The 26510-nt window shown below is 38.9% G+C and overlaps 1 protein-coding gene across 1 annotated transcript; it reads left to right on the forward strand.

Annotated features, from left to right (window-relative positions):
• The first annotated feature begins 1919 nt into the window (after positions 1-1919).
• LOC132400479 (G-protein coupled receptor family C group 6 member A-like) lies at positions 1920-26075 on the forward strand. Its single transcript, XM_059981468.1, has 6 exons — positions 1920-2104; positions 8166-8469; positions 14253-15017; positions 18278-18478; positions 21062-21182; positions 23843-26075. Exons 1-6 carry the CDS (start codon positions 1920-1922, stop codon positions 24955-24957), a joined length of 2691 nt encoding a protein of 896 aa, XP_059837451.1. The 3' UTR covers positions 24958-26075.
• Positions 26076-26510: the final 435 nt, after the last annotated feature.

The raw sequence follows: 26510 nt of genomic DNA on the forward strand, positions 1-26510 counted from the left end.
AGAAAGTTGTACATGTTTATTAAAAGTAAAGAAAGTCCATCTCCCACCCCCCATCCTCATCACATTCTACAGGGGATGTATTCAGAGCATCCTGAGCAGCTGCATTACTGCCTGGTTCGGAAATTGCACCATCTCGGATCGCAAGACCCTGTAGCGGATAGTGAGGTCAGCTGAGAAGATCATTGGGGTCTCTCTTCCCGCCATCACAGACATTTACACTACGCGCTGCATCCACAAAGGAAACAGCATTATGAAGGACTCCATGCACCTTTCATACAATCTCTTAACCCTCCTGCCGTCTGGGAAAAGGCTCTGAAGCATTCAGGCTCTCACAGCCAGACTATGTAACAGTTTGATCCCCCAAGCTATCAGACTCCTCAATACCCGAAGCCTGGACTGACACCTTGCCCTATTGTCCCTTTTATTATTTATTGTAATGCCTGCACTGTTTTTGTGCACTTGATGCAGTCCTGTATAGGTCTGTAGTCTAGTGTAGCTTTCTCTGTGTTGTTTTTTTTATGTAGTTCAGTCTAGGTTTTGTACTGTGTCATGTAACACCACGGTCCTGAAAAACGTTGTCTCATTTTTACTATGTACTGTACCAGCAGTTATGGTCGAAATGACAATAAAAGTGACTTGACCTGACTATGTGTAACATCCGGTCTAATTTCCCAATGCCCAGAATCATGAGTTATATGCTACAGGTGTGGAGAAAAAAAACATCGATGGATTTTCTCCAATCTAATTTCTGGATATGTCTGACATGAGTTCATTAGTGACTTGATGTCTTCAGAACTATGTTCTTATATTGAGATTTATGTATATAGACCCATTGATGGATAAGTCTTCAAGTATCTGGATCAACTTTATTCAGCATTTACACTTAGACCTTAAGACCATAAGATACAGGAGCAGAATTAGGCCATCTGGCCCATCAAGTCTGCTCCATCATTTCATCATGGCTGATCCATTTTCCTCTCAGCCCAAATTTACTGCCTTCTCTCCATATTACTTCATGCCCTGACTAATCAATAATCTATCAACCTCTGCATTAAATATACCCAATGACTTGGCCTCCACAGCTGTTGTGCCAATTATTCACCACTCTCCGGCTAAGGAAATTCCTCCTCATCTCCCTCTATTCCAAGGCTGTGCCTTCTGATCCTAGACTCCCCACCAAAAAAAATCCTCTCCACATCCATTCTATCGAGGACTTTCAACATTCAATATGTTTCAATGAGATTCCCCCCTCATTCTTCTGAATTCCAGGGTGTACAGGCCTAGAGCCAGCATTCTTTCATTCTGCGAATCATTCTCATGATAATGTATATTAGGAATTTACATATATTGGAAATTTGCTGTGGTGTGTCGGTGCAACATAAGACAAAAGACAACAACATTCAATGATTATAAACAATTATATATAAATAAAGATAAGCATCAGAGGACATTCAAATCTGGTGCTCAGACATCAAATATTTTTCTCCTATATATCAACTCTGGTGAAAGAATCTTCAATTCAACTGTAAATGACTGACAAAAAATATTTTTTGCTGTCCTCCTCAAAGGCTAGAAATGTTTTAGTTGTTATTCTACTGCTGTTGCAAGTGCTGTGTTAAAATTTTCCATTGAGTTTTGATAGAACCATTAGCTGTTTGAAATAAATATTAAAAAGAAAAAAACAGTATTGTCATGTACCTTCTATGATCTTAGAAAGTTCTAAAAGTATGTAATAAGCAGAAAAATAAGTCAATGCACAGTTAATATTGTATTAAAATAAAATGAACAAGAGAAATATGATATGAGCATAGCTCCTCCCAAAGACTGTGTAGTGTTACATATGAATTTATTTAGTCATAACACTGATCACCTCCTACCTGCCTCATCTAATTTGGAGCTTACCTGGGGAATTGTTGGACATGCAATCCACAATTGCAATACTCATTTTGTTTTGCTGGCTTCCAGAGGAACGTTCAGCCAGATTCTGTAACAACACTGGAGTAATCAGAGCCCCAGGAGATATCATCATTGGAGGGATCTTTCCAATCCATAGAATATTGGACATAGTAAACAGAACAGTACCTGGACCATTAAAATGCTCAGGGTAAGTTTGTCCCTGTATTTAATTTGCAATTAATTTAAAGGTATTTGAAAGGAGCTAAGTAAGAAAGATATTTTTATCAGAATCAAATCATAATCAGGTTTATTATCACTACCATGTTCTATGATTTTTTTTGTGGCAGTAGTACATTGCAAGACATAAAAATTACTCCAAGTTACAATAGAAAAATAAATAAATAGTGCAAAAGAGGAGAGATAGTGTTCATGAGTTCATGGATGTTCAGAAATATGATGATGGAGGGAAGACACTGTTCCTAAAATATTATGTGTGGGTCTTCATTTTCTTGTGCTTCCTCTCTGATGGAATTAATGAGAAGAGGGCATGTCCCAGATGGTGAGGATCCTTAATAACGGATGCCATTTTCCTGAGACCCCAACCTTTGAAGACAATCTCAATGGTGGGGAGGCTTGTGCTCATGGTGGAGCTGACAGCGTCTACAAGCCTCAGCTGCCCTTTCCAATCCTGTGCAATGGAGCCTCAATACCAGTCAGTGATGCAAACAGTCAGAACGTTCTCCACATACATCTGTTTTTATGCTGTGTTTCAGAGCTTTGCAATGATCCAGAATATTGAACAGTCAGTGAGGTCTGTTAGCTCCACACTGACGTACTCACCCGCAAGCTCTCCCACTCCATGGACATATTGGGTCCGTGTTTACTACAAGGGAGTCAGAAACCCAACGCGTTGCTTTCCCTAGCAAGCTACTTAAGGCAACTACTCTACTAACTTATATTTTCTTACATTTATCTGGAAACAATAAGAACTTACATATATTATTTTAAATATAAAACTTGCTAATATTCTTTGCCAGAACAAGATCATATGAAATTAAACACAGAGCAATGTAGGGATGTATTGGATCAGATCATGGGCAGCATAGATAAGGAGAGAGATTCTCAGCAGTGTCTTAAAGGAGGAGGAAGAGGTAATGAAGCAGGAACATGACCTTTGAACGTGGACAGCAGAAGAGCAAGAAACCGAAATTGAAGAAACTTAAGGATATCAATAATTTTCAAGTGCGGTGTAGTTTACACAGCTTTCATATAAAACCCCTGGGTCTAAAATCCCAGCAGGGAAAGAACTCAAGGCATGACTGGAAATTAAAGACTGCTCAAAGATGATGCCTTAAAGTGCCAAACAGAGCAGTTATCTTAATGAGTCAGAAGATTTCTGAATTCAGAAAACAAGGACAGGACATTGATAAGGAACAGGGAAGTAGAATGAGGAAGTAATTAAGAAAGAAACATAAAAATTGTTTGTAAGAACATATGCAGGTGAATAAAAAGTAGAAAGTAATCAGTTAATTTCAAGACCATAAGATATAAGAACAGAATTAAGCTATTCGGCCCATCGAGTCTGCTATGCCATTTTATCATGGCCGATCCATTTCCCTCTCAACCCCATTCTCCTGCCTTCTCCCCATAACCTTTCACGCTCTGACTTATCAAGAACCCATCAACTACATCCTTAAATACACCCAAAAATATCTGTCTACATGAGCCCTCCATGTGGTCCTAGACATCCTCACCAAAGGAAACACCCTCTTCCCATCCACTCCATTTGGGCCTTTCAACATTCAGTAGATTTCAATGAGATCACCCCTTAAGGTGGACCCATTACAAAATTAGTCAGAGGAAATTATATTGAGAAACAAGAAAATGACAGATCAATTATACAGATTACTTTGTGTCATTCTATATATATGTATACATTTATGTGTCTTGTTTTTAAGACTTAGGTGAATAAGGAACTGAAGGAAGATCGCAATGCAGCACTTTTGAAATAATAATAAAATTCAGCAGGATTTATGAAAGGGAAATCAGATATAGCAAAATATTTTCATTTTTTTGAGGTTGTAAACCTTGGGCAAGTTGTAGCACCTGCTTAGAATCCCTCCCCCTCCCCCCAATCAGGGTCACATGAAGACATGGGAACAGGTAGTGGATGGTATTATGAGCAGCAGGTGCATATCACAACCCCTGGTTATGTGACCATTGATGCCAGGCAGATAACCGCTGAGGAGTTTTGATAATGGCTGGGGTCACCTGAATAGTAAAGACACTGCCCAGAAGAAGACCATAAGACATAGGAACGGAATTAGGCCATCTGGACAACAAGTCTGCTCCGCCATTCAATCATGGCTGACCCTTTTCTCCCCCTCCTCAGCCCCATTCCCTGGCCTTCTTCCCTTAAGGTTTGATGCCATGGCCAATGAAGAACCTGTCAACCTCTACCTTAAATACACACAATAACCTGGCCCCTCCACAGCTGCCTGTGGTAACAAATACCACAAATTCACCACCATCTGGCTAAAGAAATTTCTCCACATCTCAGTTTTAAATGGATAACCCTCTATCATGAAGCTGTGCTCTCCTGTCCTAGACTCTCCCGCCATGGGAGGCACCCTTTCCACATCTACTCTGTCTAGGCCTTTTAACATTCGAAAGGTTTCAATGCAATTTTCCCAGCAAGTACAGACCGAGAGCTATCAACTATTCCTCATATGTCTTTCATTCCCAGAATTATCCTTGTGACCTTCTTTACAATGCTCAAGGTGATGCCTCACCAGTGCCTTATAAAGTCTCAGCATCACATCCCTTCTCTGATATTCTAGACCTCTTGAAATGAATGTTAACATTGCCTTTGCCTTCCTCACCACTGACTCAACCTGTAAGTCAACCTTTAGGGAGTTGTGCACAAGGACTAAGTCCCTTTGTATCTCAGATTTTTGGATTTTCTGCCCATTTAGAAAATAACCTGTACATTTATTTCTTTTCCCAAAGTGCATTACCATGCATTTTCCAACATAGTATTTGATTTACCACTCTTGCCATTCTCCTAATCTGGCTAAGTCCTTCTGCAGTCCTCCTGTTTCCTCAACACTACCTGCCCCTCAACTGATCTTCATATCATCTGCAAACTTGGAAACAAAGCCATCTATTCCATCATCTAAATCATTTACGTACAGCATAAAAAGAAATGGTTCCAACACTGACCCCTGCACCTCACCACTAGTCACTGGTATCCAACCAGAAAAGGACCTTTTATTCCCACTCACTGCCGCCTATCAATCAGCCAATACACTAGCCTACTAGTAACTTTCCTGTAATGCCAGGGGTTTTAGACCATAAGACCTTAAGACATAGGAGCAGGATTAGGCCATTCAGCCCATTGAGTCTGCTCCGCCATTTAATCATGGCTGATCCCTGATCCCACTCAACCCCATACACCTGCCTGACACCATATCCTTTGATGCCCTGACCAATTAAGGAACAATCACCTTCCACCTTAAATATACCCACGGACTTGGCCTTCATCACGGTTTGTGGCAGAGCATTCCACAAACTCACAACTCCTTGACTAAAAAAATCCCCCTTACCTCTGTTCTAAAAGGTCATCCCTCAATTTTGAGGCTGTGCCTCTAGTTCTGGATACCCTCACCATAGGAAACATCCTCTCCATATCCACCTTATCAAGTCCTTTCAACATTTGGTAGCTATCAATGAGTTACCCCAGCATTCTTCTAAATTCCAGTGCATAGAACCCAAAGCTGCCAAATACTCCTCATTGAATGAATTGAATTGAACTGAATTGAATGAACTTCATTGTCATTATACATAGGCACAATGAAACTTTGGCTTCCCCTCAGGCAATCAGACAAAGCGGTAGATAAAAACAAGACAGTAATAGAAAAGTGGTATTAAATAGTTAAGTAGCATAAAATAAAATAAGTTACAGCAACACCAGAATGTCACGGTAATGCAGAAAATGCCATTAGTGCAAATGTTAACCGCTTCATTCCTGGAATCATCCTTGTGAACCTCCTCTGGGCTCTCTCCAATGACAACACATCCTTTTGGAGATTAGGGATCCAAAACTGTTGAGAATACTCCAAGTGCGGCCTGACTAATGTCTTATAAAGGCTCAGCACTATCTGCTTGCTTTTATAATCTATTCCCCTTGAAATAAACGCCAACATTGTATTTGCCTTCTTTACCACAGACTCAACTTGGAAATTAACCTTCTGGGAGTCTTTCACAAGGACACCTAAATCTCTCTCACACTTGTCAATGAACCTTGTCCCCAGTTTGATAATAGTCCACACTATTGTTCCTTTTACCAAAATGTATTATTGTACATTTCCCAACACTGTATTCCATCTGCCACTTTTTTGTCCATTCTTCCAATTTGTCTAAGTCCTGCTGCAGTCGCATTGCTTCCTCAGCACTATCTACCCCTCCACCTATCTTTGTATCATCCACACACTTTGCCACAAAACCATTAATTCCATTATCCAAATCACTGACAAACAATGTGAAACGTAGTGGTTCAAACACTGACTACTGACCTCTGAGGAACAGCACTAATCACTACAGCCAACCTTTTATCCCCACTCACTGCCTCCATACTGTCAGCCATTCCGCTATCCATTCCAGTACCTTTCCTGAAACACCATTGGATTTTATCTTGTTAAGCAGCCTCAAATTTGGCACTTTATCAAACGAATTCTGAAAACCAAGTAAAAGACCATTCACTGCCACTTCTTGTCCATCCTGCTTGTTACTTCCTCAAAGGACTCTAACAAATTTGTCAGACAAGATTCCCCTTCACAGAAACCATGCTGACTTAGACTTATTTTATCATTAGCTTCCAATTTCTCTCCCATTACTAGCTCACCAGCATCATTTTCCAGTGGTCCAATATCAACTCTCACCTCCCTTTTACTCTTTATATAACTGAAAACAACTTTTAGTATCCTGCTTTATATTATTGGCTAGTTTGATCTTTTCCTTCTTATAGCTTTTTCAATAGCCTTTTGTTGGATTTTAAAAGGTTCCCAATCATCCAATTTTCCACTCACTTTCGCAACCTTATCTGCCCTTTGCTTGTCTTTTATGCAATCCTTATCTTCCCTTGTCAGCCATGGTTGCCTATTCATGCCATTTGAGAACTTCTTCTGTGAGACATATCTATCCTGTGTCTTTTGAACTACTCTCAGAGACTTCAGCCATCTCTGCTCTGCCATCATCCCCACCAGTATCCTTTTCCAATTCACCTGGGCAAGCTCCTCTCTCATGCCTCTGTAATTTCCTTTATTCCATTGTGATACTGATACATGTGACTTCTGCTTCTCCCTCTCAAATTGCAGTACTAATTCAATCATGTTATGATCACAGCCTCTTAAGGGTTCTTTTACATTAAGCTCCCTGATAAGACCTGGGTTATTACATAGCACCCAATCTAAGATAGCCTTTCCCTCAGTAATTTCAAACACAAACTGCTCTAAAAAGCAATCTCATAGGCATTCAACAAATTCCCTCTCCTGCGATCTGACACCAACATGATTTTCCCAATCCCTTTGCATTATGAAGCCGCTCCCCATTTCCCAATCAATGCCTAAGGAACCCGGAGCAGAAATAGGTCACACTGCCCTTCATTTTAATAATAAATATGATCACAGCTGATATACCAAAGCCTCTGTTCCTCTTCTGCGCCAGTTCTCCATAGCCCAGAATTACCTGATCCTTCAAAAAATAAAAAGAAAGATTGAAAGATTAGCTTTATTTGTCAAATTCTCATCAAAACATACAGTGAAGTGCATCATTTGCAATGAGCTGGGGGCAGCCTACAAATGTTGCCACACTTGCAGTACCCACAACTCAGTAACCTTAATCGTACAACTTTAGAATGTGAGAGGGAACCAGAGGACCCGGGAAACACCCTTGAACTCATGGGGAGAACATACCAGCTCCTAATATTAGTGGGAATTGACCCCAGTCGGTGATTGCTGCTGCTGTTAATCCATAAACTAACTGTTACTCTTCAAAAAATATCTGCTTTTGTTTTAAATACCCCCGATGATCTTGCATCCACAACCTACCAGGACAGGAAACTGCAGAGATTCACCACTTGTGCAAGGAGAAGTTCCTAAACAGAACTTAATAGCAACAATTAAGTCCTTCCTTTGTTACTTCAAGATTAAGCTGTATCTAAATAACACAAGATGGAATATGAAGACTGCTAAACCTTTATATCTTTCTAGATTTGAAATTTCCACATTCCTCTTGGTCCAAGCTATGGTGCATTCTATTGAGCAGGTGAATAATTCTACCTTGCTACCGGGTGTCAAATTAGGATATGAAATTTATGACAGCTGCGCTGATGTTGCCCCTGCAGTAGAAGCCACCATGAAATTTATTTCCAAGTTTAATTCCTTGGACAAGAGTATCGAAATTCACTGCAATTACACAGATTATGTACCAGCTGCAAAAGCAATTGTAGGTGATTTGTTTTCAGAAATTTCGATCGTGATTGCAAGAATATTGAACTTCTACCTCATCCCACAGGTACGTACATCTATTTTTCAATTTATTTTATTTTATTGAGATACAGTGCAGAATCTGCCCTTCTGGCTCTTTGAGCTGCGCCACTCAGCAATCCCCCAATTTAATCCTTGCCAAATCACAATTTAAAATGGCCAATTAACCTCCTAACTGGTACGACTTTGGAATGTAGTAGGAAACTGGAGTGCCTGGATGAAACCCACATGTTTACGAGGAGAACAGTCAGTGGTGGGAATTGAAACCAGGTAAAGCATTGTGGTTAGCAGAACGTTTTGCAGTACCAGAAACCCAGGGTTCAACTCCTACCACTACCTATAAGGCATTTGTACATCCTTCTCGTGACCATGTGGGTTTCCTCTAGGTGCTCTGATCTCCTCCCACACTCCAAAGACGTACTGGCTAGTAGGTTATTTAGTCATTGTAGTCTGAGTTGGCTCAGATTAAATTGTTGGACAGCCTGGCTCAAGAACTGGAAGACCCTATTCTGCGATGTATCTCAATAAATAAATAAACTCTGTTACATGAGATGTGGCTATTTTTATTTCAACACACGAGCTTTTGTAATTCATTTTTGAAATGTGGTCATCTGCTCCGGAAAGCTTCAGTGATTTATTGTCCATCAAGACATGTAGAGAGTCACCATTGACCAATGTGTTCACCATTCATCAAGCTGTTGACTTGTGGTTTTTACATATGGGGGAGACTTTAGAGAGATAAGCAGTGAGATAGTCACAGTAATAACTTTTGATTTGGTCACCTAGCTGTAACAACTATGTGAATATTCCAATTCAGATTTTAGTCACTAGTGACTCTGGGAAGTTTAATATATTAAAATAAATCTCATATTGAAAGTCTAAATTAGAGAAAGGCTAATTTTAGTGGTATCTGGAATGATCTGAGCAGTGTTGATTGGGACAGTTTTTTTTCTGGCAAAAGCGTACTTGTTAATTGGGAGGCCCTCAAAAGTGAAATTTAGAGAGTACAGAGTTCTTATGTTCCTATCAGAATAAAAAGCTAGAATAACATGATTAGCAAAATTTGGTTTTCAAGAGCTTGAAGAGTATAAGAAATGCCTGAAAACACTTATGAAGGAAATCAGGAGGGTTAAAAGAAGGAATGAGATTGCTCTGGCAGACGAGGTGAAGGAGATACGAAGGACTTCTACAGATATATTAGGTGCAAAAGGATAGCAAGGAACAAAATTGGTCCTCTGAAAGATCAGAGTGGCCATCTATGCAAGGAGCTAAAAGACATGGGGGAAATCTTAAATGGATTTTTGTGTCTGTATTTACTCAGGAAATGGACATAGAATCTACAGAAGTGAGGCAAAGCATCAGTGAAGTTATGGATTGCATACAGATTATAGACGGGGAGGCATTTGCTACATTGAAGAAAATTGGAGTGGATAAATCCCCAAGACCTGATGAGGTGTTCCCTCAGACCTTATGAGAGGATGGTGCAGAAATTGCAGGGGCCCTAGCAGAGATAGTTAAATCATCCTTTGTGACAAATGAAGTACCAGAGGGCTAGAGGATAGCCAATGTTGTTCCATTATCTAAGAAAGGCACTAAGAATAAGCCAGGAAATTATAGGCTGGTGAGCCTGACATCAGTAGCAGGCAAGTTATTGGAAGGTATTCTAAAGGACCAGATATATAATTAGAAAGATAGAGACTGATTAGAGATAGAAAACATGGCTTTGTGCATTGTAGGTCATGTCCAACCAACCTTTTCAAGAAGGTTACTAGGAAAGTTGATGAAGACAAGGCAATGGATATTGTCTACATGGACTTCACCAAGGCCTTTAACAAAGACCTGTAGAGGAGTTTAGTCAAGAAGGTTCAGTCACTCAAGATGAGGTATTAAATTGGTTTAGGCATTGGCTTTGCGGGATAAGCCACAGAGTTGGAGTAGATGGTTGCTTCTGCAAATTGTGGTGAGCCATAGAGATCAATGCTGCGTTCATTGTTGCTTGTCATCTATATCAATTTGGAATTGATTGATAATGTAGTAAACTGGATCAACAAATTTGCTGATGACAGCAAGGTCAGAGGTACAGTGGACAGAAAGGAAGGCTGACAAAACTTGCAGCGAGGTGTTGACCGGATGGAAAAATGGACTGAAAAATGGCAGATAGATATAATCCAGACAAGTGTCGGGAGGACCAACCAGGGTAAGACTTACATGGTGAGCAGTAGGGCTCTGAGGAATGCGGTGAATCAGAGGGATCTGGGATTACAGATCCATAACTCCTTGAAGTTTGTGTGACAGGTAGATAGGGTTTATGGAGTTATGCATGCATAAGGAGTTATGCAGAAAGATTTTTGCACATTGGTCTTCATAAATCAAAGTATTGAATACAGGAGTTGGAACGTTATGTTGAAGTTGTAAGAAACCGGTGAACCCTGATTTGGATTATTGTGTGCTGCTTTGGTCATCTAAAGAGGTCAATAAGATTGAAAGAGTGGTGAAAAAATTTACAAGGATGTTGCCAGGACTTGAGGAGCTGAGTTATAAGGAAAGATTGGATAGGCTAGGACTTCATTCCCCAGCGTAAAGGGATGAGGGGAAATTTGATAGAGGTATACAAAATTATGAGAGGTTTAGATAGGTTAAGAGCAAGTGGGCTTTTCCACTAAGGTTTGGTGAGACTCGAACTAGAGGTCATGAGTTAAAGGTGAAAGGTGAAATATTTAAGTGGAACATGAGAGGGAACTTCTTCATTCAGAGCATGGTGAGAGTGTGAAATGAGCTGCTAGCACAAGTGTTGGATGGGGGGGGATTGATTTCAATATTTAACAGAAACATGGATAGGTACGTAGATAGGAGGAATATAAGAAAATGAAGGGTTATGGTCCGAGTGTAGGTCAATGGGACTTGTCAGATTAATAGTTCAGCATAGACTGGATGGGTCGAAAGGCCTCTTACTGTGTTGTAGTGTTCTATGGTTCTATCTTCATTTCAGAGCATATAATACGATTAAGTGTATGAATGGGTAAGGTCATGGCTGAGAAAGATAAATATAAAGTTATTCACTTTGAAAGACAGGAAGATTTTATTTAAATGATGAGTTTTTAAGCCAAAGCTTTTAGTCTTCAGAGTGACCTGGGTGTTCTTATATGCAAATCACATGCAAGTACAGGCAGAAATTCAGAAGGCAAATGGCAAGCCATCACTTATTGCAAGAGCATGTGTTTATTCCAATTATACGTAATGGTGGTGAAATACTATTTTGGAAATATGTGCGTAGGTCTGAAGTCCCCATCCTTGATGGCACAGTTTAAGGAAATTGAGTGTGTGAGACAGCAAGGCAAAGGATCAGCTATGGTCTTATTGAATTGTTTATAAGGCCTACACTTACTCCTATTTCATTGTTCCAGGGTACATGAATAGACTTTCTACATCTCATGAACTGGTGCTGTTGTCAATGGAGGTTTTTCTTCATTTCATTTTAAAATCTTTTTTATTTATTATTGAAGATCAACAAAAAATACATAATGTCACTATGTCATTATGTACAATGAAGAATTAAATTAGCAAATAACCAATTAACAAAGCTAAGCAATATATTCATAATAAGAAGAAAAAATAAGGTGTTAAAGAATTTTTTATAAAAGGAAAAGGAAGGGAAAAAAAGAACCCCTACTAATAAAGAGAAAACCCCTACTAACTGAAAAAAAAATGGAAGAAATCCATTGGGAGCACAACCCCGGAGCGATACATCATACAAGCTTCCATAAAAGAAAAACATCAATCCGCCACTCCAATCCATTTAAAGAAAAATCGGAAGGAAACCATATTAATTAACTCAAATCAGATGATAGTAGCGGGCCAATGAACCCCACCTTTTCTCAAAATCAAATCAAGGATCAAAAGTTCGACTTCTGATTTTCTCCAAACTAAGACATAGCATCACCTGAGAAAACCATTGTATCAAAGCAGGAGCAGAAGCATCTTTCCATTTCAACAAAATAGCCCTTCTGGCCAATAATGTAACGAATGCAATTACATGTTGGTTGATGGAGAAATACCATGAATATATTGAGGGATTATACCAAATAAAATTGTCAATTTATTAGCTTGTAGATTAATTTTTAAAACTTTAGAAATTGTAGAGAAAATAGACTTCCAAAAATGTTTCAATCCAGAACACAACCAAAACATATGTGTCAATGTGGCTGTCTCAGTTTTACATCTGTCACACTGACTTTCAACATTAGGAAACATTTCAGACAGTCTCTCCTTTGTCAAAAGGTAACGATATACAATTTTAAATTGAATTAAAGAGTGACCGGCACAGATCGAAGAAGAGTTGACCATCTTCAAAATCCGCTAACAATCTTCTGTTATCAAGGTCATGTTAAGCTCTCGCTCCCAATCTTGCTTAATCTTAAGTGAAGGGTAATTGTTCTGTTGTAACAATAAATTATAAATTTTCCCAATAAAACCCTTCACTGAAGGATTCATTTAAAAAATAATATTCATTTAAAAAATAATATCTAACAGGTCAGAATCCTGTATATATGGAAAATTACTTAAATATTCTTGTAAGAAGTGTTTGACCTGAAGATATTGCAAGAAATGTGAATACGAGAGAGTATTTAGTTACTAATTTCTCGAAAGACATCAATTGGCCATCTTGGAACAGATCCATGAAGGAATAAGCTCCTTTATTCCTCCAAAGAAGAAAGGTAGAATCACTTCATGAAAGTTTAAATAAATAATTTTGATAAATTAGACTAAAAAGTTAAAATTCTTTGAGATTAAAAAAATCGCAAAACTGGAAACAAATTTGTAATGACTGCTTAATCACAGGGTATAAATTTAAATTTGTAATTTTGGCCCATCGTACAGGTAGAGAAGCTCCTAATAATGAGGTTAAGTGAAACTGTTAAACAGCATGAGGTTTTTTTTTAATTATTAGGAGGGAGATGTGGTAGGACAATAATGTAATTCGGAAAAAAAAAGAAAGACAGAAAAAATGGGATATGTGTTCAGGATTTGAAGGCTTGTAAACTACTAATGGTTCATGAAAATGTATGGCCTGATGTAATATGAAATGATATTAGCAAGATTTGACAGATACTGAACATGATAATGCAACAAATCAACAACATAACAGAATGTTTTGGATATTGTGTTAATTTAGTGAGGATATAATTCCAGAAACCCTAGAAATAGCTGTTTCTGTTCAATGCAATAAAATGTTTTGTATCTATTGAGTTAGATCATGAGACGATAAGACCATAAGGCACAAGGGCAGAATTAGGCCATTTGGCCCATGAAGTCTCTGCAATTCCATCACAACTGACTTATTTTCCTGCCTCATCCCTGTAACCTTTGACACCCTTACAAATTAAGAACCCATCAACCTCTGCTTCAAATATTCCCAATAAATATAATCTTTTTCTATTTAATTTGAAGGACTAGACTTCAAATTTTATAAGGCAGGAAGTTTTGAGGTTGAGGATTGTCCATATCATTAGTACTTGTCGTAACTACTTACATCAGACTTAATGTCCTTATGATTGATGTGTTTGAGGCATGCTAGATGAGTAGTTTCATATAGTTCTGGGCCATTTTTGCTTTGGACTGGAAGTCTCTGAAATAGTACAAATTTATTTCTCCTTCATATATTTCCTTCTTTACTATTTGTAAGAAGATATAAATTACTTCCAACACTTTTGACATTTGCTGAAAAGAAGCTGTGTTTGCATTTAATTACATTTTCAGGTAGTGCGAGATGCTTTCATGTTAAAATTTTGTTCTTTCCTGAAATCTCAACAGATGAGTTACGTGTCATCAGCAGAAGATCTCAGCGACAAAACAAAGTTTGCATCATTTTTTCGAGCTGTTCCCAGTGACAAGCATCAAATATCCGCCATTATCAAACTTCTTCAACATCTGAAGTGGAACTGGATCGGAATCCTGGCAACTGATGATGATTATGGACGATCAGCAATGAACAGTTTGATTTCACAAGCAGAGGAACAGAGAATATGCATTGATTTTCATTTCCGAATCCCTGTTCAGAACAAGAAAGACCAGAACAATTTCATCAAAAGTGCTGCACATAAAATTATGAAGTCAAGTGCAGAAGTAATGGTTGCATTTATTAGATCATCAGATATCCAGACACTGTTTGAAATATTGATTAATTATCAAGTAAATAAAACTTGGATCGCTAGTGATGCCTGGTCCAATTCTAAGAAAGTTGCCAGCAATATTCAAGCTGAACAAGTTGGAACTATTTTGGGCTTTACATTCAAAAATGGAACCATCCCAAATTTTAATGAGTACCTGAAGAAATTGGTGACACATACCACAAAAAGTGATGATTTTACCGAGGAATTTTTTAGACATCTAAAAAATGATGTTCCAAGTTCACAGTCAAATAAATCTTATCAATATTCCAAAATAACAGAAAATATTAATGATGCGTACAACTATTGTGTATATTTAACTATCAAAGCCATTACTCATGCTCTTCAGAAGGTACTCAATTGTGATCACCAAAAATGTAATGGAAATTTTGATTTTGCACCATGGCAGGTAAGGATATCAAGGTTGCTTTTGTACTAGACTAGCATCTCTTAAACACTGAGAGCCTTTTCCTCTTCCTTGCTGCTAGTCTTTCATCTTACAGCATTGATTGTCCCAGCACTTTACTATTAGCCATTTTTCTTCCACACATCACTTCATTCAGATATCTGCTGCTGATTTCCTATCCTAAAAAAATGCTCTTGCCTTTATCTTCAAATTTCTTCATCACCTCAATCAATCCTGTCTTTCGCATTCTACCCATAACATGTGCACGTTCTATTCTTCCACTCATAGGTTCATAGAAAATGTATTATTTTAAGTCATTCAGCCCATCTGGTCTCTCCTGGTCAAAGTAGAGCTATCCAACAATAATGCACATTTTATCATTATGCTTGTAATCAGTTCATAGTGCTTTTAAGCACATACACAGAAAATGTAAGTGCAGAGAGGGTATTTTCATTCACCATCCTTTCAGGGCATGAGTTTGAAAGCCCTTCTAGTTAAATCTTCTAATTGCACTCCTCAAAGGGTTGGCTTCAGTTTTTAAACTACACCATCTAATTCTGGGCACCCTAATTAGCAGAAAAGGTTTTTTTTTCATTATCTGGGAAGTTTATTCAAATCAACCATCAAGCTGCTAATTCAATGGTATAAGCCCCTAAGTTATATAACCTCGGGTAAATCTACATTGTATTCCAATTATGGCCAATATACCTTTCTCAGAACTTTTCACCTTACTCTCGAGGTTTGTTTAATAATGGCACAACTTCTCCCTCCAGGTGCCACGTCGTCCAGATTTGAAGGCAAGCATTCCCTCAAGCTTTATGATCATTTTACTTATTAATGTCCATTGTATCAAATCATCACCTTTTAGAAAATTCTTTGTTTTGTTCCTTGTGGATCAAAAGACCCTTCCATTTATCATCTCTGAATTTGATTTTTTTTCTCTCTTTTCGCATTTGCATGGTTTGTTATCTTCTGCACGTTGGTTGTTTGTCCGTCTTTGTTGTGGGTAGCTTTTCATTGATTCTGCTGTATATATACTTCATGTTGTTATCCTGCCCTGATTTATAGGCTAGAAATTTCCCCACAACAGAAGTTAGTGTAACTTTAATTATCTGTAATTCCCTGGTTTTTAGATTGCAAAATTACACTATTTTCCAAAGAAATGGAATACCCAAATTAATATAACCTTGGATGTTTGAAAGTGATAGTCTCACTAATTTCCCATCACTTTTACCTTTCATCATATTATTTCTTACCCTTCAAGACCAGACATCAGTAAACATTAGGAATAAAAGCTGGTACTGTTAGAAATACAATATCATGATGCTTGCATGATGGGGGTTGTGGGGTGGAAGTCGGTGTTTTTGCTGTGCAGGTGGGGGGAGAGAGAGTGGAGGGTGGATGTTTGCATGATGGGGGTTGTGGGGTGGGGGTCGGTGTTTTTGCTGTGCAGGTGGGGGGAGAGAGAGGTGGAGGGTGGATGTTTGCAAGATGGGGGTTGTGGGGTGGGGGTCAGTGTTTCTGCTGTGCAGGTGGGGGGAGAGAGAGTGGAGGGTGGATGCTTGCATGATGGGGGTTGTGGGGTGGAAGTCGGTGTTTTTGCTGTGCAGGTGGGGGGAGAGAGAGGTGGAGGGTGGATGTTTGCATGATGGGGGTTGTGGGGTGGGGGTCGGTGTTTTTGCTGTGCAGGTGGGGGGAGAGAGAGGTGGAGGGTGGATGTTTGCATGATGGGGGTTGTGGGGTGGGGGTCGGTGTTTTTGCTGTGCAGGTGGGGGGAGAGAGAGGTGGAGGGTGGATGTTTGCATGATGGGGGTTGTGGGGTGGGGGTCAGTGTTTTTGCTGTGCAGGTGGGGGGAGAGAGAGTGGAGGGTGGATGCTTGCATGATGGGGGTTGTGGGGTGGGGGTCGGTGTTTTTGCTGTGCAGGTGGGGGGAGAGAGAGGTGGAGGGTTGATGCTTCTTCTGCAGCTTGTGCACTGGGAGTGAAGGAGGGCTTTGGGATTCTGCCATTTCTGTCATTCATTCTTAGGGGTTTCATGGAAGTTAGCGAAGAGTAAGAATTTCAGGTTGTATACTGTAAACATTCTTTGATCTTAAGTTAAACCATTTGAATTTGGATAAGGAAGTGGAGGGATGAGTTAGTAAATTTTCTGATGACACAAAGGTTGAAGGTGTTGTGGACAGTGTGGAGGGCTGTCAGAGGTTACAGAGGGACATCGATACGATGCAAAACTGGGCTGAGAAGTGGCAGATGGAGTTCAACACAGATAACTGTGAGGTGGTTCATTTTGGTAGGACAAATATGATGGCAGAATATAGTATTAATAGTAAGACTCTTGGCAGTGTGGTGGATCAGAGGGATCTTAGGGTCCAAGTCCATAGGACGCTCAAAGCAGCTGTGCAGGTTGACTCTTTACAGGCCATTTCTCTTTACAAAACTGTTTCAACTCTGGCATGGTGGTGGACTTCCTTGCATGAACTGTTTGATTCAGGTCCTTCCACAATGTTCCTGTAGGATTGTCAGGACCTTGAGTTGGCCATTCCAAAACATGAATATTCTTTTTAAACCATTTTGTTGTTGATTTACTCTTGTCTTTTGGACCATTGTCTTGTATTATTCAACTTCTATTAAGCTTCAGGTGACAGACTGCTACCCTGATATTCTCCTGTAAAATGTCTGGATACAATTCTGATTTCATTGTTCCCTCAATGATTGCAAGCTGATCAATCCCTGAGGCAGCAAAGCAGCCCCAAACCATGATGCTCCTTCCACCATGCTTCACAGTTGGGATGAGGTTTTGGTGTTGAAGGACAGTGTCCTTTTTTCTCCAAATAGAGCAATGCGAATTTCTGCCAACAAGTTCAACTTTTGTCTCATCTATCCACAGAACACTGTCCCAGAGGCATTGTAGAACATCCAGGTGGTCTTTCGCAAACTTAAGATGTGCAGCAATGTTTTTTTATTGGAGAGCTGGGGCTGCCTCTGAGGTGCCATTCCATGAACACCATTCTTGCTGGGTGTTTTTCTTACAGTGGACACATGAACAGAGACTTCATAGCAAGTTTCACAGACTTCTGCATATCTATTTGCTGTTACCCTTGGGTTCTTTTACACCTCCTTCAGGACTGCATGTTATGCTCTTGGTATGATCTTTGCAGGATGCCCATTCCTAGGAAGAATAGCAACTGTACTGAGTTTTCTCCAGCTGTATTTGTCTTACTGCGTTATAAATTTAAAATAATTGACGATTGCTTTATTTCCAGTTGCTCAGTGAAATGAAAAAAGTTCGGTTTCCGACAGAAGATGGATTCTTTCATTTTGACAGCTCAGGAGATTATTCAAGTGGCTATGACTTAATACACTGGGAAACTGTGAACAATTCTACAGAATTTATCACAGTTGGTAACTACAGTGCAGAAACACAATCGATTACCCTCCATCCTTATTTTAATAAAACTGCAAAGGTATTTACTTTCAATTTATGTTTTTTCTTTGCGCAATTTCTTTTACATACCTTCTATGGAATAATTTCAAAATTCTACTTCTGTATTGTGTTTCTTAATGGTCTTAAACTTAATTTGGCAAAATCATATTCCAAGTAACAAATAAAGAATGATGTTGAATGTGATTTGTTTAAAATGTTCTATACACATTACAACAAACTACATCAAATATACTATATTTTAACAGTACATTAAAAAAGGTACATTAACATTTTTGTTAAGAGTTAAACACAAGAAATTCTGTTATGCTGGAAATCCAGAGTAACAAACGCAAAATGCTGGAGGAACTCGGCAGGACAGGGAGCATCTGTAGAGAGGAATACACAGTGGGTGATTTGGGCTGACACCCAAATGATGAAAGGTCTCAGATCAAAACGTAGACTGTTTATTCCTTTCCAATCATGCTGCCCGACCTATTGACTTCCTCCAGCATCTTGTGTGAGTTACTGTTAAATTTTATGTTACTCCCTGCAAATGATATGTAACAAAGTATGGAACATTTTAACAGCAAGGAGGAAAACAAAACTGAAACAAACAAGACTAATTAAAAAAAAAACACAGAAATATGGTAGTTTGGATTAAGTGATAGAGGCTGCCAGTCCCCAATAAGAAAGATTTATTACACAAGGCAATTAAGCAAATTAACCAACAGGAATTACTGGAGTATGGTCTAATGTATTAATCTTACTTGTACCTTGGCATGTTAAGTGATTTGGGTGAATACATTTTCCAGTTAAAGTAAGTAATGCATATTCCCTCTTCCTCTCTTTTTGTAAGTTCCACCAGCAAGATATGTCAGATTAGATTCTTTACCAGAGGTTTGGCTGATGCAGTTTTCAAATATGTTGTCCTAGTCTTTAGAAACTCTCCAGCCAATTGTAACTCTGATCGTATCTTCAGGAACTGTCTTAATGCAATAATGGACTTTAATATTATTTTCCTTTCAGAATAGAACATAGAAAAGTACAGCACATTACAGGCCCTTCGGCCCACAATGTTGTGCCAACCATGAGTAACCTACTCTAGAAACTGCCTAGAATTACCCTACTGCATAGCCCTCTATTTTTTTAGGATCCATGTACCTATCTAAGAGTCTCTTAAAAGACCCTATTGTATCTGCCTCTACCACCATCGCCGGAAGTGCATTCCATACGCCCACCACTGTCTGTGTGAAAAACAGACAGACATACTTTATTGATCCCGAGGGAAATTGAGGGAAACTTACCCCTGACATCCCCTCTGTAACTTCCAAGCACCTTGAAACTGTGCCCCCTCATGTTATCCATTTCAGCCCTTGGAAAAGACCTCTGGCTATCCACGCAATCAATGCCTCTTATCATCTTAAACACCTCTATCAGGTCACCTCTTATCCTCTGTCACTCCAACGAGAAAAGACCAGGTTCACTCAAACTATTCTCATAAGGCACACTTTCCAATACTGGCAACATCCTTGTAAATCTCCTCCACACTCTTTCTATAGTATCCACATTCTTCCCGTAGTGAGGTGATCAGAAATGAACACAGTTCTCCAAATGGGGTCTAACTAAGGTCTTGTATAGCTTTAATATTACCTCACAGCTCCTGAACTCAATCCCACGGTTGATGAATGCCAACACACCATAAGCCTTGTTAACAACACTGTCAATCTGTGCAGCAGCTTTGAGTGTCCTATGGACTCGGACCTCAAGATCTCTCTGATCCTCCACACTGCCAAGAGCCTTACCATTAATACTAGTAATACTAATATTCTGTCTAATATTCATAATTTTCACCAGATGTGTTGTGAACAGGCCTGACAACATTTCCTTCAAATGGTTATCTGATGAATGTTGAAGTCCAAAGTTCAAAGTAAATTTATTATCAAAGTACATATATGTCACCATATACAACCCTGAGATTCATTTTCTTGTAGGCATACTCTAAGAACAATAACAGAATAAATGAAAGACCCCACTCAACAGGGCAGACAAACAACCAATGTTCAAAAGACAACAAACTGTGCAAGTACTTAAGAAAATAATAACAAATAAGCAATAAATATAAAGAATGTTAGATGAAGAGTCCTTGAAAATGAGTCCAAAAATTGTAGGAACAGTTCAGTAAATAGGCCAGTGAAGTTGAGTGAAGTTATACCCTCTGGTCCAAGAGCCTAACAGCCAAGGGTTAATAACTGGTACTGAACCTGGTGGTGTGAGTTCTGAGGCTCCTGTACCTTCCTCCTGATGGCAGCAGCAAAAAGAGAGCATGTCCTGGGCAGTGGGTGAAGAGAGCATGATCTGGGCAGTGGGTGAAGGAAAGAAGCTTGAATAATATTTGTTTGAGAGTGATTTAAATCCAGGGTGAGAAATTGAAACCAAGTTTTCATATAAAATTATTTATAGTATTCAACCTTCACCCTCCCATTATCACTTTACTTTTTGATATTCTTTTTTTTGGGGGTGGGGGCTAATCTTTGAAGATGCCTTCAGGCAATAGTTTGAGAAGAACACTGTTACAGGCTGAATATTCACTAACTCAGGCAATTTCATTTTATGCCTCTCGTAGATTGGAGTATTTCGTTGCTCTGACACCTGTAAACCTGGAGAAAGAAAGACTGTTTCACCTGAAAACAATTGTTGTTACAGTTGTAGTAAGTGCACTGAGGGAACTTACTCAGACAAAAATGGTAGGTATCAGGATGGTAGGAAGATGTACCAGATATGAGATTGGACATCCTTGTAGTAAAGTGGCTAATTATATTTAAAACCATGTGCCTTTTACTAATCTGCTACCTAAAGAAGTCTCCAAATGGGGCTCTAGAGTCATAGAACACTAAAGCAAAGAAACAAGCCCTTTAGCCCATCTAGTCCAAGTTGATCTATTAACCTGCCTAGTCCCATCAAACTGCACTCATACCATAGTCCTCTCATTCATGTACCCAATCAAATTTCTTTTAAATGTTGAAATTGAACCCCCATTCACCACTGCCACTGGCAACTCATTCCACAGTCTCATCACCCTCTGAGTGAAGCAGTTTCCCCTCAAGTTCCCATTAAATATTTCACTTTTTACCCTAAATCTATGACTGCTAGTTTTAATCTCATCCTATCTCAGTGGAAAAAGCCTGCTTGCATTTAACCTATCTATACTCCTCATAATTTTATAACTTTTTTCTTTACGTAGTTATAAATCAGAAATAAATCTTTTCTATTTCAATTTGGGCTCCAAAGTTCAATAACAATCTAGAAATCATATTGTTATATTTATTTCTTCTATAGCATACATACATTTAAATCTTTCTTTTCCAATGAACAGAAGGTTATCAAGCTACAGTGCCACTAAAAAATATTCACCTCCCCTGTTTTCATGCTTTATTGTTTTACAACATGAATTACAGGGGATTTAACTTGGCTTTTTTTGACACTGATCAAGAGAAAAAGACTCTTTCATGTCAAAGTGAAAACATGTCTCTACAAAGTGATCAAAATTAATTACAAATATAAAACACAAAATAATTGATTGTATAAGTTGAGATGCATTCTATATTGAGTTGGAGTTTATAGCTCAGCAGGGAGCAGTATTGTGTATTTAATAATTCTGTAGGATTTGGATAATATTGTAAGTATATTGTTTCATTAAGCATCCTTTGTTGTTTACAAATGCATTGTGAGTTATATGTAAAAGTACATAAATGCCATACGTCATTATGCCGCCATGTCATCACCTAAAGTAAAAACAAATGTATGCAAGTTACCTTTTAGCTCTCTTGTTTTCCTTTCAATTAGTTTTATGTTTTGGCATAACAAAAGATAATAATAGCCCTCCATGCCCAATCTATCCATATACTTACCCAAAACTTCTCTTAAGTGTTGAAAACAAAGTGACATCCATTACTTCCACCGGCAGCTCGTTCCACACTTGCACCACCCTGAGCGGAAGTTCCTGCTCATTCCCCTTTAAGTCTTGTATTTTTTCACCCTTATGTTGATTTTTTATAAATTTATAATACTACAAATTTACTTCCAACATGATGGATGTCACTTCAGCATCAGTGTAGGAAGACGGTGGGAAATGTTTTCAAAAAACCTTTAAGATATTTTAATCAATGTGCCTTCTATGCCCTACTCAGTCACTACCTATTATAAATTTCATGTGAGCATAAATAATTAGTAGTTCTTTGTCAACTCTACGTTCAAATGTTTTTTCTCAGTAGTTCTGTTTAACAAATATGAAATTGAAGTCATTATTTGTGCAAATAACAGAAAAATAGTGTGTCTGGTGTAGTATTAATTAGAAATATTTCAATCGGTTGAGCAAATGGCAATTGGGAGGTTAATTGCTGTACAGTCCATGCCTCTGATACATACTAATATTGGAAAAGTGATTAATGGCTGTTAATCATGATCTCAGATTTAGCAGCCTAATGACTCATCCTGAAGAATAGGGTCAGAAAATATGCATAAGTGTGTTGTACTCTTTCATACTATTCCAACTTTTTTTTAATGACCACTTCCTCCTGGAGTTCAAAGCTGTAATTTGCTCCAGTATTATTCATTATGTTGTGAGTAGTTTCAGATTCCTTAAGGTTGTTATAGCCAAGTGTGGTAATGGGGACAAGCTGCCACTCCCTAATACGTGCTCCCAATGGCGTGTGCCTGAGGTAGCCTCTGATAACCAAAGTCAGCTCCTGGTCTTCATGTGTGGCTTTGCTACTAAGCTCAGTGAAGGAGTTTCTACTGAAAGAAGAAGGGGCAAAGCCAGGCTACTGGCACCTTAAAACCAGACCCTTTGGTTAGATGGGGCTGTTCAGCCGTGGTTGGCAGCTCATCTAGGAGAAGGGAAACTGTGATCTCAAACTTTTGCTGCCTTGCAGCTATACTCACTCGGGGTAAGGCTTTGGAAGTAAGTCCCGAGGGAAAAATCTGGAGCTGGTGTCAGACGCTGACTGGCAATTCCTGAGACTCTGCTGGTGCCAAACTGTAACGGTCTCTGACATTCCTTTAGGTTCATCAGCTGTGTGGAGAGGGGGAGCAAGCTACATGGGCAACAGCTCACTCTCCATATTGTACCGGCCAGGCCTGTGTTCCTAGATAGCTAGGACACAACATCCATGGTCAACACGAACCGACAGAGGCCTCAGTGAATAGCTTCACAAACCTTTACTCCCTGTGTAGAAGCCTTGCGTGAAAGGAATATAGTTCGGGGATTTTGTGGTGTGCCCAAATTTCAATGATACATACAGTGGATAATTGGTAGCCAGGCTCATATAACTACCATTAATATCTCAAATCACGTAGATTCACAATTTCAGTGCAGTGCCTCCATAATGTTTCTTCATTGCCGCAGATTCCAGTGACTGTAAGACCTGTCAAGAAGATGAATGGTCCAATAAAGGTAGTTCAAGATGCCAGAAAAGAACAGTGGATTTTCTGAAATGGAGTGAAGGTTTATCTATTGTGCTGATCATATTTGCCATCTTAGGAGTACTTATAATATGTGTGGTAAGCATAATGTTTACGAGATATTTGAGTACACCGGCTGTAAAGGCTGCTGGAGGTTGGATGTGTTACATTATGCTGCTCTCACTGGTGATTTGCTTAGTCAGCTCTATATTCTTTATTGGAAAGCCCACTGACCTCATCTGTAAAATTCGCCAACCGCTCTTCAGCATCTGCTTTACGCTTTCTGTTTCTTGTATTTTGGTTAAGTCCTTCAGGATCATTCTGGCTTTCAGTTTTAATCCAATTGTCCGTAAGAATCTGAGGCTTCTTTATAAGCCATTTCCTGTTATAATTACTGCCACAGGAGTTCAAGTGATCATTTGTTCATTATGGTTATCTTTGGTCCCTCCTAAAACAATTAAAAATAGATCTGATCCCAAAACAATTCTGTTCCAATGCAGTGAAGGCTCCCGTACAGCTTTCGGAATAATGTTAGGATACATTGCTTTCCTTGCCTGTATCTGTTTCATTCTTGCTTTCAAAGGAAGGAAGGCTCCCAAAATGTATAACGAGGCAAGATTCATCACCTTTAGCATGCTTGTTTACCTAATTCTGTGGATTTCTTTTGGAGTCATTTATCTCAACTTGGGAGAAAGCAAATACATAGGAATAATTGAATCAATTGCAATATTAGCATCAGTCTACAGTTTTTTATGCTGTCATTTCTTCCCAACCTGCTATGTAGTTCTTTTCAAGAAGGAAAGCAATGTTGAGTCAAATTATTTGACGCAGGCACGGGAACATTTCAAACAGAAAGGGCAGTTTGTGTGTCCGGTCGCAAAAATGCGAAGGATCTCTCAGATTTCTAATGAAGAACAGACTTGTAACCCTACAGTAGTCAAAGCAAGTATTGAAAGAGAATGCCTCAGTAATCAGAAAACTGGTCACAATTACCTTAACACTAATTTTCAGAATCATAGAGTTTCGCATTGCTTGAGAAAACGGCATAAGAGTTGTTAATTTTTTTTAGCTCATATGTAGAAATAAGTACATGATAAATTATTAGATTAGATTAGATTAGATTACCTTTATTTGTCAGATGTACGCTGAAACATTGGAACATACAGTGAAACGCATCAACATCCAACACAGTCTGAGAATGTGCTGAGGGGCAGCCTGCAAGTGTTGCTACTCTTCCAGCACCAACGTAACATGCTCACATCTCACTCACCCTGGTGCGTAGGTCTTTGCAATGTGGGAGCACTCAGAGGAAACCCACGTGGTCAGAGAACGTGAAAACTCCCTACAGACAATGGTAGGAATTGAACACCCCAATCCCTGGAATTGTAAACTGTACTGGGCCTGTACTCACCAAATTTTTGAAGAATGTTTGAGGGGGGGAGGTGACATCATTGAAACTTACTGAGTATTAAAAGTCTTAGACAGAATGGAGGTGGAGAGGCGTTCCAACAGTTGGAGAGTGTAGGACCGGAAGGCACAGCCTCAGAATAGAAGGGTGTCCTTTTAGAACAGAGATAGGAGGGCATTTCTTCAGCCAGAGGGTGTTGGATCAGTGGAATTCATTGCCACAGGCGGCTGTGGAAGTCAAGTCATTGGGTATATTTAAAGCAAAGGCTAATCGGTTTTTGATGAGCAAGGGCATCAAAGATTATGGGAAGAAGGCAGGAGAATGGAGCTGAGAGGGGAAATCAATCAAAAGACAGAGCAGACTCAATGGGCCAAATGGCCTAATTCTGCTCCTATGTCTGATGGCCTGGCGATCATTGATAATAGGCATCATAGGGAGTAGTTTAGTGGTGCTCCACAAGGATCTGCACTGGGAGTTCTGCTGTTTGTGATGTATATAAATGACAATGACACTCTCTCCCTCTCCCTCTTCTCTCTCCTCTCTCTTTTACATAACTGGGCTATTACACAATAGGTTGGGAGAATGACTAAATGAGGTCTCTTGGGTGATGAGCTTGGCATATATTCAATTGCTCCACATCCACTGTTCCCAGGGTCAGCTGAGAGTAAAAGCTATTGCTTTTCAGAACCCTTGAGTTTTGATTCATCTGCCAAACATTTATTATAACAGCATTGTTAGAGAAGTTTCTTCCAACTTCAAAGCTGTATATTAAAATACTGGCCAAATATATTAATGCTAATTTGAAATCTGTGTTTAAGTGACAGGTTTAATTTGCTCAAGAATATTTGAAAATGTGTTCAATAACTTTTACATTTGAATGTATGGATAATTAATTTAAACTGTATATATTCACAGTTTTTAGAATAAATGTTAATTTGTTCATTATAGATACTCAACTAAAATAGGGTAAATTGTTAAGTGAAAAGAAACTTAGAAATAATAGTTTAAAGCTTTGTACAGTATGAATGATTCTGCTTTGCAACTGTTGAGCATTTCTGCTCTACACTTCGTATGTATATGACAGCTATAACATTTGGGAATAAAAAAACAATTCTGAACTCTTGAACAAATAAATCTTATTTCATAGAATGCCGGTGGCATTCCGATGTATGATGCAATGAAGCTTTTCTTGGAGAAATTAAAT

This window comes from Hypanus sabinus, chromosome 10 (assembly GCF_030144855.1).
Source record: "Hypanus sabinus isolate sHypSab1 chromosome 10, sHypSab1.hap1, whole genome shotgun sequence".
In the NCBI taxonomy this organism is placed as follows: domain Eukaryota; kingdom Metazoa; phylum Chordata; class Chondrichthyes; order Myliobatiformes; family Dasyatidae; genus Hypanus; species Hypanus sabinus.

Coding starts and splice junctions, on each gene's coding strand:
- LOC132400479 (XM_059981468.1), top strand. CDS start 1,920: ATGCAATCCACAATTGCAATACTCATTTTGTTTTGCTGGCTTCCAGAG. Junction 2,105..8,165: donor GGACCATTAAAATGCTCAGG/GTAAGTTTGTCC, acceptor ATATCTTTCTAG/ATTTGAAATTTCCACATTCC. Junction 18,479..21,061: donor ATTTTAATAAAACTGCAAAG/GTATTTACTTTC, acceptor TGCCTCTCGTAG/ATTGGAGTATTTCGTTGCTC.